Source organism: Macrobrachium rosenbergii, chromosome 11 (genome assembly GCF_040412425.1).
Source record: "Macrobrachium rosenbergii isolate ZJJX-2024 chromosome 11, ASM4041242v1, whole genome shotgun sequence".
Taxonomy (NCBI): Eukaryota; Metazoa; Arthropoda; class Malacostraca; order Decapoda; family Palaemonidae; genus Macrobrachium; species Macrobrachium rosenbergii.
In genome coordinates, this window is record NC_089751.1 from 452,782 (window position 1) to 469,426 (window position 16,645).

At 35.6% G+C, this 16,645-nt stretch overlaps 1 protein-coding gene across 2 annotated transcripts in view; it reads right to left on the reverse strand.

Annotated features, from left to right (window-relative positions):
* The window catches only part of mGluR (metabotropic Glutamate Receptor), a 1,154,435-nt gene that overhangs the window by 293,079 nt on the left and 844,711 nt on the right, over nucleotides 1-16,645 (reverse strand). For both annotated transcript variants that reach the window (XM_067111043.1, XM_067111042.1), the window contains exon 4: nucleotides 10,196-10,378. In XM_067111043.1, coding sequence (XP_066967144.1) covers nucleotides 10,196-10,378 — 183 coding nt within the window. The remainder of the gene's footprint in view (nucleotides 1-10,195; nucleotides 10,379-16,645) is intronic.

A 16,645-nucleotide genomic window follows, 5' to 3' on the forward strand; every position in this document is an offset into this window, starting at 1 on the left:
TTCCCAACTGTCTCAGTCTTCCCCACAATTCTCTTCATAGTTTGTTTCACCTGGTTACCTTTAATCACTTGACCAACTGGCTTGGTCTGTTGTTATGTCTGATAACAACCTTGACTGTAGTGTCCTGCTCTTCCACACTTAAGCAGACAACATTAGTCTTCTGTATCTGTCTTGAGAAACTGGATGATGAGGATATGACATTACCTGGCTATTTACTGGCATTGACACTAGAAGAATTCTAAATTGTAATGTTCCTGAAATTTGGATGAGACCTAAAACCTGTGCGTTGTTGGTTCTGGTACTTGACATTATAATTCCTTTTGCTACAAATTATGTTAAAATCTTCACTCAGTGTAGCCTCTTTGTCAAGTCTCTTAACCTCTTTCTCTCATCAATAGGCTCTTATGTGTTTAGGAATTCCTCTAAGATACTGCTCTAGGGCTACCAACTCCTCAAGTTCGTCCATAGCTTCAACTTTATCAGCCTCCAACCATCGTTTGGAGCATCTTCTTATTTTGTAGGCACAATTCAAGAAAGTCATCTTGTCATCACTTGTAGCACATTGTGTTTGAGTACCTTGTACTTTTTACACTGATCAACTGATAAGGCTAAATAGGCACTTCTTCCTTTACCAGTGAGAACACTCTGTAATAAGACTGACCATTTATCCCCTGGCCATCCCAAAGTGATAAATACTCATCTGGAGCTTCTTCTGTAAACTTTGAAATTAACTTCTGGAAACTTGCCACATCGAATACAGGATCTGAATTACCTTGGTTAGGGTTAGACGGTGTTACAGGTAACTTGGAGCAAGCTTCTATTAATTTCATCTCTCTTTCATAATCTTCTTGCTTCCTTACTCTTGCTCTTTCCTCTCTTGCTTCTTTTGCTCTTTCTCTTTCTTCTTCTGCTGCTCTTTCTTCTTCTCTTTCTTTTCTTTCTCTTTTCTCTGTCTTTCTTTTTCTTTATCTGCCTGTCTTCTCTCTCGTTCTTAATCAACTTTCTTCTCTTTCCTTTCTTTCTTTTTCTGCTTGCATTTTCTGCTTGCATTTTCAGCTTAATGAAGCTTTCTTCTGCAGCTATGCGTCTAAGCTCTACCTTTGCATCGCTTTTCTCTTTATTTTGCCCTTACTTATCTAAAAATTCTGCCTCAGCTGCATTCAACAATTCTTGTGCCTCTCCTAACTCTTCATCTATTTTACCAGAGTCCATCAAAATGCTTGGATTGCAATACATCTGATTTGTGTCTTAATCATACCACTAGACATATTACCACCACATGCCACTGCTAAAGCTGTCCACTGTTCCTTAGTCAGGTTACATTCAGGTTAGATTCTCTAAGTTATTCAACTAAATAATTCACAATACAATGCAAATATAACTATGTGGTCACTCTCCTATCAAAAAATCTATCACTAACACCAGAGTGATGTTTTGTTTGTTTCCGGGTCTGGGCACCAAAAAATTTATTCTTATTGCCACGAAATGTTCCGAGTACCTGCTTATTACACAACTAATCACAGAATTCAAAAATTTACCTCACTTCAGCCAGATACCTAAACTCTCTTAACAATAAAAATTAGAACTGAGTACTCTAAAGGTAAGTGATCCCTTAAAAAGCTTATTAATCACGTGAAAAAGTCAAACTACGTTTATCAAAACAAGTGTGAGGTATCAACAATTAATAAAGAAATATACTAATGTAAAAGGGCATCACTCCATCAAACAACTTTAACTATTTCCTTGGTTTAATTCACTTCAGCAAAACTAAAGGAACAAAACATGTTTATCACTTTGCCTTATGCATGCAATTAATCTTATTCACTGTTGGTCAACAAATGAAATGCTGTTTTTAAAAAATTTTAAATACAAAAATTTATTTTTAAATTCAAAATTTATAACTACAATTCACAATCAGAAAAATATTTACTATTATCTGAAAACACCAGAAAATTTAATCACTTCTTGAGTTAAATTATTAAGCAAAACCAAATCACAAAAACTTTAATTTATTAAGAAATTAAATCAAACAAGTAAAATTTAAACTATCAAGAATTACTGAAGTTTTAAAAAGAAAATCTTAGTAAATGAAAATTAAATCAAGTAGGCAATATTAAATTATCAAGAAATATTTAAAATGCTAAGTAAATAAATGTTAAATAACCTATACATAAAATGCAAAAAAATTAAGAGATTGCAAACACAAGAACACACAAAAATACACAAAATATTTACCAAGAATAATTTCACTAAGGCAAAATTTTTGCAATATACCTTATTATACCATGGTAATAATAAGTAAAATTCACTTTACCTTGCACAAGCTTGTGAAAACTTTCGCAAAATCACCTGAAATGCAGCTGCTTGAGATTCACAAAAAACACTTCTGATAGGCGCCATTACACACTTTTCCTATATTTAGATCTCAAAAGCCAAGTTTAAGCCTTTCGCTGCAGAGAACGACAATAGTCGCCATAGATGCCTGCGTCTTCGTTGCGGAGAACGACTTGTCTCCGTGTCATGTGAGAAATTTTTTGCTAAGCGCCTCTTTCAGATGACGTATTTGGCTTCTAGATACTGCCATCTGTTGCCGATTTTATGAATTACTCACTGGCTTGGACGCTCTTCAATCTTCTCTCAAGTCATTCACTGAATTTGGTAAGTTTTTGTTATTTTTACTCTATGTCATCATGATATCATGATATATATCCATATTTTACGATAGCAGCATATGTATTTTGCTATATAAATCAATATTATTCATGGATTTATCGTCATATAACGCTAGCCAAAGTTCCCTTACCGAAAGTGAAAGTTTGTTTACATTAGGATCTGAAGGGTTACCATGACAATTACACAAATATATACGTATTTCATTGTGAATGAAGTTCAAAATGTGACAGATAATGGTGTTTCCAGATACTGATATACATATTTACTTAAGTAAATGAATAATAGTCAAATGACAAGCACATTTAGAAAAAAGAAGCTTTGTTTCCCTAAACCAGAGGTTTTGTTTACATATGTCAGCTGTCTTGTAGGCTAGCTGCTTTGGCTGGCTATCAGACCCTTCTTTGTTTTTACGATATGAGATAAAATTTGTGGATAAATTCTTGTTTTTCAATAGAATAGACCTTGCATTTAGTAATAAAATCAAATATATAATATACTATTGGCGAAATACTCGAAATTGCTTTGTTTTGATTAGTCAGCTGACTTTGTCCCTTTAATTTTCCCTTTAACTCTGGGCGTAGCCTAATTATTTTTTCCTTTTCTTTTATAGGTATAAGATGGCCTCTACTTCTCGTAAGTTATCTTTGGAAGAAATTGATGACATTTTATTTGGATCTGATTCAGAATTTGGGTCAGATATAGACGATCCTACACCAAATGATGATGATGATGATACCACTGATGAAGATGATATGGATGAAGATGTTCCAGCAACATGCTCATCAACCACAAATTCATTGTATTGGAATAAAATTGATAATAATAATAACCCCATTCAATTAGGTAATGTTTTTGATTACACAGTTTCCCATAAGGTAATTGATTTTGAAAACTTAAATCCTTATGAGTGTTTCACAAGATTTTTTCCAGATAAAATTTATGAACATGTTGCAAAAGAAACTAATAAGTATTTTAAATCAATGATAGCTACAAAACATCCTTTGCCAAGGAGATCAAGATACCACCAGTGGTCAGATGTAACTTCTGATGATATAAAAGTTGTTGTTGCAGTTGAAATAGCAATGGGTATACTTCATAAACCCACAATTGAAAGTTACTGTAGTGAAAGTAGCTTTTTATTTGATACCCCTGGCTTCAGAGAGGTTTTTTCAAGGGATAAGTATCAGTTGATTAGATCAGCTATTCATTTTAGTGATAATGATAAGAAAGATGGAAATGATAGACTATCTAAGATCAGGCCAATATTAGATATGGTAAAAGATTTATATAGGAAGTACTATGTAAGCAATAAAGAAATCAGTATTGATGAAAGCATGATAAAATTAAAAGGTAGGCTATTTTTCAAACAATATTTACCATCAAAGCCTTCAGCTAAATGGGGAATAAAGGTATGGTCAATGACAGATGCACATACAGGTTACCTGCTTAAATTTAATGTATATACTGGGAAGGATTCTGCACGTCAGCCATCAGAAGGGTTGGGTACTCATGTTGTTTTGTCTTTGTTAGAGGGTTATGAAAACAAAGGTCATATTATTTGCATGGACAGTTTTTATAACAGTGTGGATCTTTATGACAAACTACTTGAGAAAAAAACTTTAGCTTGTGGAACAGTTAGGATAAATAGGAAGGGTCTGCCAGCTGAAATGAAACAAATAACTGTGAAAAAGGGAGCTTTACCAGTAACATGGGTGAGAAGTGATGGTAAAATGCTTGCTTGTTCTTGGCAAGACACAACCAGGGTTAATTTACTGTCTAGTTTTGGGACAGTAGGTACATATAAAGGGAAAATTCATTCAAAGAAAGGTGACAGAGAATTTGATGAGCCCTGCGTTCATGTAGAATACAATAAGTATATGGGGGAAGTTGATAAGTTTGATCAACTTTGTTCAACATACCCTTACAAAAGAAAGAGCCAGAAATGGTACCAACCCATCTGGCACTTTATAGTTTAGGCAGCATTAGTAAACTCAAACATATGTTATAATATCCAGAATCCCACTGTCAAGCTTGATAAAAAAAAATTCAGGGAAAAAATTATTAACACTTTGTTAGAAGGGTATAAGGGGAGCAATTCAGGGAAAAAATTATTAACACTTTGTTAGAAGGGTATAAGGGAAGCAATTCAAGGGAAAAATTATTAACACTTTGTTAGAAGGGTATAAGGGGAGCAATTCAGGGAAAAAATTATTAACACTTTGTTAGAAGGGTATAAGGGGAGCAAAACTCAAAGAAGGGGTAGGTATTCAAATCCTATGGAATCTAAACTAACTGAAAGGCAATTTCCAGCACAGTATGTTGACAAAAACCACAAACCCCAATGTATTGTATGCTCTATCTTGCCGAAGAATTGTTTGAAGAAAGGTAAAGGAGAATGTAAGCGAAAGCAGACAACCCATTTTTGTGATCAGTGTGTTGAAAAACCACCTCTTTGTATCATTCCATGTTTTGAGACATATCATACCTTTAAAGTGTACAAAAAACGTTGCCAATGTGGAAAATAAAAGTGTGAGACATTGATGAATTTGCTAGAGGATTACTGGTAAAATTAATAAAGTCATCTAAGAAAAAGAATTTGTGCCATTTTTCTTCATTTTTACCCTTTTATCAAATAATTTAAGTCAGAAAAATTAAATTATATATCCAAGCAAAAATATTGTGAAATTCTGAAAATACAGTGGTTCTAGAACACAAAAATTGGTTTCAGTAAATTTTAAGCATTTTCAATTTTTCATGAGAGAGAGAGAGAGAGAGAGAGAGAGAGAGAGAGAGAGAGAGAGAGAGAGAGAGAGAGAGAGAGAGAGAGAGAAGGAACCACATGAACAGTGTCTGAAATCAGAATGAGCAAACTTTATGAATTCCAACTATAAGCAAAACCCCATAGAATTACATAATTATTAAGGCATTTTGGGAATGAGATACATGAGCAAATTCTAGAAGAGGAAGATGACGTCACTTAGAGCAAAATATTTTGGGGCCAAAACTAACATGTTAGAACAATACGTGATCAGAACAATGCAATCTTAAAAATGACACAATTGCCGTGTACTTCATTGCAGCACTTGTTCACATTTCTCAAAAGGTACACATCTTTACCAGAAAAGCGTATGGGACAAAGCTTTTAACGAAATCTTAACACGATCAAAACAGACTGCAGCTTTTTAATCATAAATGGCATGTTTTTGAAACAAGACAAAGAACCAAAGTTGGTTTTCAGAACAGTACATGAAACAACGCGAAATCATTAGTCTTTTTCTAGTATGAGACAAATCCTTACACGACTTGACCGCTATTCCCCTACATGTCAACACAATATTTTTCATAATGACAATTGAAGCAAAACAGCATTCGCTACCACACACAAGCTGCTGATATACATGTTATTATTAAAAACCTATTATTAATTCTAAAATACAGTGTTAAGTTATCTAAATCACTAACTCTGTTGACATCTGACATTACACTACATACGATACTTCAACATTTATTATCATTACACATAATACATTATAACTAGAATAGTAGCTATATCAGAATCATGGAAAGATATACATATTACACGGCAATATCATGTATATGTATATATATATATATATATATATATATATATATATATATATATATATATATATATATATATATATATATATATATATATATACTAGCAGACCAACCCCTTAAGCTACCGGGATAACTCTGAATAACAACTGATAAACTTTTCTCTCTCTCGCTCCCTCACTTTTTCCCCTATTTCTCCTCCCTAACACCCCCTCTGCTCTCTCTCTCTCTCTCTCCAACCATCCCTGTCTCTTTTCCTCTTTCTTCCCCCAAACACCCCTCTACCCTCTCTCTCACTTCCCCCGATCTCTCTCTCTCTCTCTCTCTCTCTCTCTCTCTCTCTCTCTCTCTCTCTCTCTCTCTTTTTCTTCCCCCAAACACCCCACCACTCTCTCTCTCTCTCTCACTTCCCCGCGATCTCTCTCTCTCTCTCTCTCTCTCCAACCCTCCCTGTCTCTTTCCCTCTTTCTTTTCCCTAACACCTCCTCTACTCTCTCTCTCTCTCTCTGACTTCCCCGCGATCTCTCTCTCTCTCTCTCTCTCTCTCTCTCTCTTTCTCTCCAACCATCCCTGTCTCTTTCCCTCTTTCTTTTCCCTAACACCTCCTCTACTCTCTCTCTCTCTCTCTGACTTCCCCGCGATCTCTCTCTCTCTCTCTCTCTCTCTCTCTCTCTCTCTCTCTCTCTCTTTCTCTCCAACCATCCCTGTCTCTTTCCCTCTTTCTTTTCCCTAACACCTCCTCTCTACTCTCTCTCTCTCTCTGACTTCCCCATGATCTCTCTCTCTCTCTCTCTCTCTCTCTCTCTCTCTCTCTCTCTCTCTCTCTCTCTCTCTCTCTCTCTCCAACCATCCCTGTCTCTTTCCCTCTTTCTTTTCCCTAACACCTCCTCTACTCTCTCTCTCTCTCTCTCTCTCACTTCCTCTCCCTCTCCCTCTCTCTCTCTCTTTCTTTTCCCTAACACCTCCTCTACTCTCTCTCTCTCTCTCACTTCCTCTCCCTCTCACTCTGTCACTGTCTCATTTCCTCTCTCTCTCTCTCTCTCTCTCTCTCTTTTCCCTAACACCTCCTCTACTCTCTCTCTCCCTCTTTCTCTCTCTCTCTCTCTCTGTCACTGTCTCATTTCTCTCTCTCTCTCTCTCTCTCTCTCTCTCTCTCTCTCTCCAACCTCCCTGTCTCTTTCCCTCTTTCTTTTCCCTAACACCTCCTCTACTCTTTCTCTCTCTCTCTCTCTCTCTCTCTCTCACTTCCTCTCCCTCTCACCCTCTCTCCCCGTCACTGTCTCATTTCCTCTCTCTCTCTCTCTCTCTCTCTCTCTCTCTCTCTCTCTCTCTCTCCAATCCTCCCTGTCTCTTCCCCTCTTTCTTCACCCTAACACCCCCTCTAATCTCTCTCTCTCTCTCTCACTTCCTCTCCCTCTCAGAATGAAGTGTGGACGGACAGACAAAGCCGGCACAGTAGTTAGCTTTTCAGAAAAAAAAAAAAAAAAAAAACGATTAAATATTGGCTGTAATGTGTCTGAGTTCGACAAGTATATGTACACAAGAGTGGGATTTTACTTATGCCTTTCTTTATGGTCAGGTAGACAAATGTTACTTTGTTCTGATAATCCAGATGCCAGATCGCTACTCTCCTGGGAGTCAGAATTTCTTGATTTCTTCCTTTCATTTGGATTAGGCTTATTAGTGACAAGCATTTCCAAAGTGTGAAGGAATTGAGAAGTTGGGAGGGAACTATTGTTATTAAAATTATATACATGTGCGGTAAAAGTGAAGGGCACTATTCGAGTATGGAGGCGTATCTTATTTTTGTTAACAATGAAAATGCTGGAAACTGGATTTAAATGGATTTATATCAAGGAAAGCAAAAAGATTCTATTCCTGCAGCCAAGAAAAATAATGACAGTCTAGTTTCAAATGTGGTTATGTCTAGTATCAGTCACCTTGAGAACCCATATGACCATAAAATTTGTTAAAATTTTTTCTTCAGGTTATAACCTGTTTGTCTAATGTCCTCTAAAGGACAGTAAAGAACTAAAATAAGAAGATCGTGGATTCTGAATACAGATTTGAAGAAAACGAATTGTTCTTTTTGAAATAACATGACATGACAAGAACATAATTACAATTGATAGAAACCATCAATCTGCCAACCCTATTGGAAATGCAAAAGGATGGTCAAACAGTCGTCGAAAAGAAATACTTATTCCTCAACTATTTCTCATTTCCCACTATAATAAATACACGAAAGGACTGAATCATTTAGATTGGCTTCATCTGAAGCATCGCATTTCTATATCTAAAAAGTGGTATTTTAGTTTATTCACAGTTTCACTGATAGTGTGATGGTTACTTCCTACATGGCATTACTAGTTCCTCATTGGACGGGTTGGTATCGTTCTCACTTCTCAGCTAGCACTGTGCTGGACCCGCGTTCGATTCTCCGACCGGCCAATGAAGAACTAGAGGCATTTATTTCAGGTGATAGAAATTCATTTCTCGTTCTAATGTGGTTCGGATTCCACAATAAGCTGTAGGTCCCGTTGCTAGGTAACCAATAGGTTCTTAGCCACGTAAAAAAAATCTAATCCTTCGGGCCAGCCCTCTCTAGGAGAGCTGTTAATCAGCTCAGTGGTCTGGTTAAACTAAGGTATACTTAACATGGCATTACTAGATTTTAGGAGATCAGAGTTACAAGAGCTGTTTTGCAGCTCTCCTCCAGACTCGAATCCTGAACATTCTAGGCGGTCAAAAGTATCATCTTCAAAAGCAATCCCAGAAATTAGATTGTCTTCAGCGGGACATGTTCTTGATCGAACAGAGGGTGGAAAGCAGCCGAAATGCGCTTTTTGCACAAAAAAGTTTCAAAACAATGCCTAGAATGTAATGCTGGTCTTCACATAGGAGAATGTTTTAACAAGTGACATTCAAAGTAGTTGTTCATTTGGATCAGTATATGGGATATAGACACCTTTTGTTATATATCCTAGTTTTTTAAAATCTTTTTACAACCAACTGCTATTTTGAGAACGTTGTTTCCTGAACAAAAGTACTCATGTGCCCATGACCCTTAAAAAAGGACCAAAATTGAAATTAATTATTTTCTTAAAATATTTCTATAAAAATATTTTTTTTTATATTTATTATAAAATAGTAGTGTATAAAGAAGTGTTTTTCATGGAAACTTTAAGAAAAAATTGGGCATTAACGGGGTTTTAAAGATTTAAAAGTAAAGCAAACTATTAAATATTTCACGAAGTGCTCATTACGATTTTGGTAACCGCATATTTAACCAAGTGCGTTTTGCTTGAGGAATGCTTTAAGCATACTTAAGTAGTTTGTTAACTCATTTTTGCTGTTATCGGTGACCTCATATTGCTTTTCTTTGTAAGGTTTATTCTTAAAACTTCAGTACCCTTAAGAACGTTATACAGTCCGAAGTTTTCAATTATTATTCATTTTCATATTCTGCGCTCAAAACGCTAAGAGAAATAGCAAGAAATATTGATTGTAAATGGTGGGTTGACAATTACTAAATAATAATAAAAGAAAGTATCTGGAACTCTTAACATTTTGTCGGAGATAGCAGCAATGTCAGTTACAGTTTCATGAACACAGATGCGCAATCCCTAAAAAAAATATTGTCAAGCTCCCAGAAACTTCCTTTCTTTATTCTGTAACTTGCAAGTCCCCATTTACAAACAAGAATTCTTGATCTTTCTCTTTGAACGATAAAACGCAATGAATTTTGAATATTCTCAGCTCTTTTTTATCACTCTCCTGCATGTCTAAAGACGACGACTTTGAACAACAATTGACCAAAGATTTGGAGAGATAAGGGAGAGAAAGTAAATCACTCTTGTGCGACAAAAAAAAGAGTAGATCACATATATGTTCTAAAGTTAAAATATTATTTCAACAACTTTTGGGTTTACATATATCTTACCTTCGGATCCTGCTGATAACCCGACTCTGTTGTGATTCTTCTGTCATTTGGGCAAGCGAGATCGCTACCAGGGGGTCCTAATTTACATCCAAAGAAGGTCTCCCAGTATTCTGGGAACCAGGGATTCCTTTTATTGTTGGCAGGCGTCAGTCTGGACATATACTCATCAAATCCTTTGACCACCTAAAAGAGTAGAAATAATATGATTTTGGCAGTACCGTCATTATTTCCTTATATTTGGTCTTGCAAAAATAGAAAATGTTGCCAAAAACTGTATAATGAAAATGCATAGATTTCATACCATACTGTCTCATAGATACATCAACAATCATGCAAAAGTATAAAAAGATATTCCATGTATAACTGACATAACTATATATATGTACATTATATATATATATATATATATATATTATATATATATATATATATATATATATATATATATATATATATATACATATACATACATATATATATATATATATATATATATATATATATATATATATATATATATATATATATATATATATATATATAGTAAAAGTGAATGTTTGTATGTTTGTTTGGATGCTATAGAAATCTGAACCACTTGACAGACCCAGGCAAAATCTTGCACACATTCTCTGTCACCCCAGGTAAGTTTATAACTCAAAATAAAAACCCTACCCCGTGACAGACATACAAACACAGACAACACAAATGAAATTTTCGTTTTCACTGGTGCTGTTCACTTTTTCTTCAGTAACTGTATGGGAGTCACCAGTATCTTGGAAGGAAACCACCATCTTTTCAGTTAGTGATGTCATTAAACTCCTCCCACTGCAAACCCCATAATCAGTTTAGTACATCCAAAAAATAAAACAGATTTGTTTGATCATCATCTCTAGAACGAAGATTCAGTTTGTTGTGCAGTGAATTTCACGTAATTGCTGAAAGGTCCGTGTGCTGCTGAAAGGGAGACAAAACCTCCCCCCCAACAACACAAACACAAATTCACAGACACACCTGAGCATATGTCGCAGAAGTATAAGATCTGTTGTGTATTGTCTTTGTTTAACGACATTTTTTATTCTTTTCTAATAGGGGAACATACCTTCCCTCCCCCTTTCCCTTCCTCCTCCCTTTCCCCTCACCCTACCCTACCTTCCCCTCCCATCCCCCTCCCCTCCACCAACCCTTTCTGCTTCCCCTAGCTTTCCCCTCCATTCCCCCTCACCTCCCATCCCCTCCAAACCTTTCTGCTTCCCCCTCCTTCTCCATTCCCCTCCTACTCTACCTTCTTACTTCTTTCTCCTTTCCCCTCCTTCTTCCCTCTTTCCTGCCCCTCCCCTAACGCTCCCTGTTCCTCCCACTATTTATGGACTTAGAGTTTTCAGGGGCCTACCCGTAGGCTATTATTCTAGAGTTTTTCTGGACAGCGCCAAGTTGGTCAGCTAGTATCTGTATAATAAAGGTGAATGCTTGTATGTTTGTTTGGATGCTACAGAAACTGAACTGCTTGATGGACAGACAGACAGAATATATATATATATATATATATATATATATATATATATATATATATATATATATATATATATATATATATATATATTACAATGAGAAATATTTTCTGTTACAATAGAATCCCATCAAATATAACGAGCCCATAAAGATGCCAAAATGCAGACAATAAAAGCTATATTTTAGAGACCAAACTGTCTCTCCTTAAGCCCTGTCCACAATAGCAGGCACTGACAGACGGGCAAACACTGTTCCCCTAACCGTTTCCACGACACTGCCCGACCGAGTATGGAGCCAGAACGATGCGATTTTCTGGTAACACTGCTTCAGAAGCGAGAGAAAATATAAACAGCTGGAAGTACCCGACGGCATACCTGCTAGTGTGAATTCATTCACTATTTGCCTGAGGAGAGAGAAATATAGCTTTTACTTTCTACATTTTGGCGTTTTTATGGGCTCCTTATATATGATATATATATATATATATATATATATATATATATATATATATATATATATATATATATATATATATATATAATCAGAAAGCTACAAACGTCCTTTAATATCCAATTCGCTCTACCTCGGAAGTAATATATTTTCATATATGTTACCGAAGGGGAATTTTTAGTTGATAATAAGTCCACCGTCCTGTGGGTCGAACCAGCGACGGACGAGGACTCAGGACTACAGGGACACACTAACCCATTCGGCCACAAGAGAGGTTATAAGTGAATATCGCCTCCCATCAACTCACCCGTCGAAAAAAAAGTTTATCTTAGTTTAACCAGACCACTGAGCTGATTAACAGCTCTCCTAGGGCTGGCCCGAAGGATTAGATTTATTTTTACGTGGCTAAGAACCAATTGGTTACCTAGCAACGGGACCTACAGCTTATTGTGGAATCCGAACCACATTATAGCGAGAAATGAATTTCTATCACCAGAAACAAATTTCTCTTGTTCTTCACTGGCCGGTCGGAGATTCGAACTCACGACCAACAGAGTGGTAGTTGAGAACGGAACCCGCTCACCTGTCGAACTCAGGTGTTTTGCATTTGGAGACGATATCCACCCACCTATGCCATGTTGACCGTGTAGTGCGTTTGTCGCACGTAGCCATATTATGACTATTTATCACATCACCATGATTCATATACAATCAGAAAGCTACAAACGTCCTTTAATATCAATTCGCTCTACCTCGGAAGTAATATATTTTCATATATGTTACCGAAGGGAATTTTTAGTTGATAATAAGTCCACCGTGGCGTGAGGTCAAACCAGCGATGGACGAGGACTCAGGACTACAGGGACGCACTAACCCATTCGGCCACAAGAGAGGTTATATGAATATCGCCTCCCATCAACTCACCCGTCGAACTCAGGTGTTTTGCATTTGGAGACGATATCCACCCACCTCTGCCACGTTGACTGTGTAGTGCGTTTGTCCTGAGTCCTCGTCCGTCGCTGGTTCGACCCCACGGGACGGTGGACTTATTATCAACTAAAAATTCCTTCGGTAACATATATGAAAATATATTACTTCGAGGTAGAGCGAATTGGATATTAAAGGACGTTTGTAGCTTTCTGATTGTATATGAATCACGGTGATGTGATAAATAGTCATAATATGGTTACGTGCAACAAACGCACTACACGGTCAACATAGCAGAGGTGGGTGGATATCGTCTCCAAAATGCAAAACACCTGAGTTCGACGGTGAGTTGATGGGAGGCGATATTCACTTATAACCTCTCTTGTGGCCGAATGGGTTAGTGCGTCCCTGTAGTCCTGAGTCCTCGTCCGTCGCTGGTTGACCCCACGGGACGGTGGACTTATTATCAACTAAAAATTCCTCTTCGGTAACATATATGAAAATATATTACTTCGAGGTAGAGCGAATTGGATATTAAAGGACGTTTGTAGCTTTCTGATTGTATATGAATCACGGTGATGTGATAAATAGTCATGTATATATATATATATATATATATATATATATATATATATATATATATATATATATATATATATATATTATATCAGGTGCTTTGAAATTAGAGCCCCCTTGTATTTTCAGACTGAGTGACGGAGTTAGATACAGCCATGGCTAACGACTCAGAGGAAATCAGATGGATTGACCAAATTTGGGCTATAACCTTCAGAGAGGCCAGGGATGCTGGTGCATCCTTCATTTCATGTTCCTGAATAGCTAAATACATTAAAAGAGATGAATCCTTTGCTAAAAGAAACTGGAACAAAAATCCATATGACTGTCATCGTGAAAGGCCTGAAGTCCTTTCTCAGGAGTCAAAAGACATCATAGCTGAGGCAGTGGGTAGACCAAGAAAGTCTTTATGTAAATTGGTGCTTGAACTAGGAACAAAAAGAGGAAAGAAGAGAATTTATAGTGCTGTATATTGTGAGATGAAAAAATCTGGTATCAAGCCATTTCATGTTATCAGCAAGCCCAACATCACTCAGCAACAGAGAGAAGACCGTGCATGGTTTTGTGGTTCATTTCTTAAAGATTGGGATGAAGCTGACTTTCACCATGTTGCCACATCAGATGAATTCTTCATTTACACAGTCAGGAAGCCAAATCATAAAAATGACATCATTTGGGCTGCAAAGTTGGATGATATCAGCGATGACGTGTGCTATTGCCAAGTTGTGAAATTTCCTGAATGTTTGGGAATTTTTCTCTGTTTCACAGCCAAACGGTTAATGTGGATCATCAAAGAAAAAGGACAGTCATGGAATGGCAAATACCTCAGAGAAACTGTGCTTACTGGTGTATTTCCTTTCCTCAAAGATCCTGAAAATGTTTTATCTGTTGAAGAAGTCACATTTTTGCATGATAAGCCACCATGTTTCAAGGCTTTTCAGACACAGGGGCTGCTTCGAAACAGTGGTATCGATTTCTTCTCGTCAAGTGAGTTTCCAGCTAGCTCTCCTGACCTTCATGTGTGTGAAAACATTCTTAGTATCTTAAAGTATCGTGTTGAAGCACGCACAGTGAACTATGATGGTATACCAAGCCTCGGCAACCTGCGAAGAGAGGTGACCGAAGTGTTCAGGGAAATGGAGTTTGAGTCGCAGCCTTTTTGCGATTTGCTGAAATCATATCCCTCAAGAATGCAGGCTGTGGTACAGGCAGATGGAGGCCACACAAAATATTAAATACTCAGAGAAACTTAAATAAATACCTGTTCTGAATTACTTTTGTTTTTGTCCATAACAATTTTAGTTTACGCTGTAGGGGGGGGCGCTCTAATTTTGAAACACCCTGTGTGTATATGTATATATATGTATATATATATATATATATATATATATATACATATATATATATATATATATATATATATATATATATATATAATTTATATATATGTGTGTGTATGAATATATGATATATATATATATATATATATATATATATATATATATATATATATATATATATATATATATATATATATATGTATATTTATATATATATATATATATATATATATATATATATATATATATATATATATATATATATATATATATATATATATATATATATATATATATATATATATATATATATATATATATATATATATATATATATATATATATATATATATATATATATATATATATATATATTAAAAGGAGTGGGTGCAGGAAAACAAGCAGATTCCATGTGCAGTAATTTAATCCTACGTTTCGTGACCTTTTGTCACATCATCGGGGACATCTATAAATGAAAAATCAGACATTAGAGTGCTTTCAAAACATTAAGCAAATATATGAAAATATATGCACTGAAATCCTCTTAAAAATTTTATATAAAAAACCACGAAATTAAAATGACATAAAAATAAATTAGGCACTACGTAAAATCACTGACACACTAAAAGCTATGCAATAAATTACACATACATTAAACATAAAAGAAGAGAATTTAAAATTACACAATAAAAAGGGGAAAAACAAAACCAATAAGCAAAATCGCAGACACGTTTGCGGTATGAACACCAACCTTTCAAAGCAAGAGTAAAAAGCACACTAAAATTCATATAAACATACAGACCAGAGAACCGAAAATATAAAACAACTAAATTAGGCAATAAACAGTGGAACAGCCGCAGTTTGGTGATTATGTGGGTTCGACCCGACGTTTACTCAAGGTGAGATCTGATTCCCATATTGGAATAAGTCATCGTACTGGTTGCAGACTATCCAGCCCGGAATTGTCCAACATTGGAAACAATGATAACAAATGTAAAGCACCTATTAAGTAGGATTATTTCAAAATTATAGGTCAAGCAAAAGAAACACCAGAATTGCTTATACTTGAGAGCCTCAATATCAAATTGATAGTCCCTTCTCTTAATCACCAAACTGCGGCTGTTCCACTGTTTATTGACTAATTTGGTTGTTTATATTTTCGGTTCTCTGGTCTGTATGTTTATATGAATTTTAGTGTGCTTTTTACTCTTGCTATGAAAGGTTGGTGTTCGTCCCGCACGTGTGTCTGTGATTTTACTTGTTGGTTTTGTTATTCCACTTTTTATTGTGTAATTTTAAATTCTCTTCTTTTATGTTTAATGTATGTGTAATTTATTGCATAGCTCTTAGCGTGTCTGTGATTTTTACTTAGTGCCTAATTCATTTTTATGTAATTTTAATTCCGTTGTTTTTTATGTATAATTTTAAGTGTATTTCAGTGCATATATTTTCATATATTTGCTTAATGTTTTGAAAGCACTCTAATGTCTGATATTTCATTTATAGATGTCCCTCATGATGTGACAAAAGGTCACGAAACGTAGGATTAAATTACTGCACATGGAATCTGCTTGTTTTCCTGCACTCACTCCTTTTAATATATATATATATATATATATATATATATATATATATATATATATATATATAT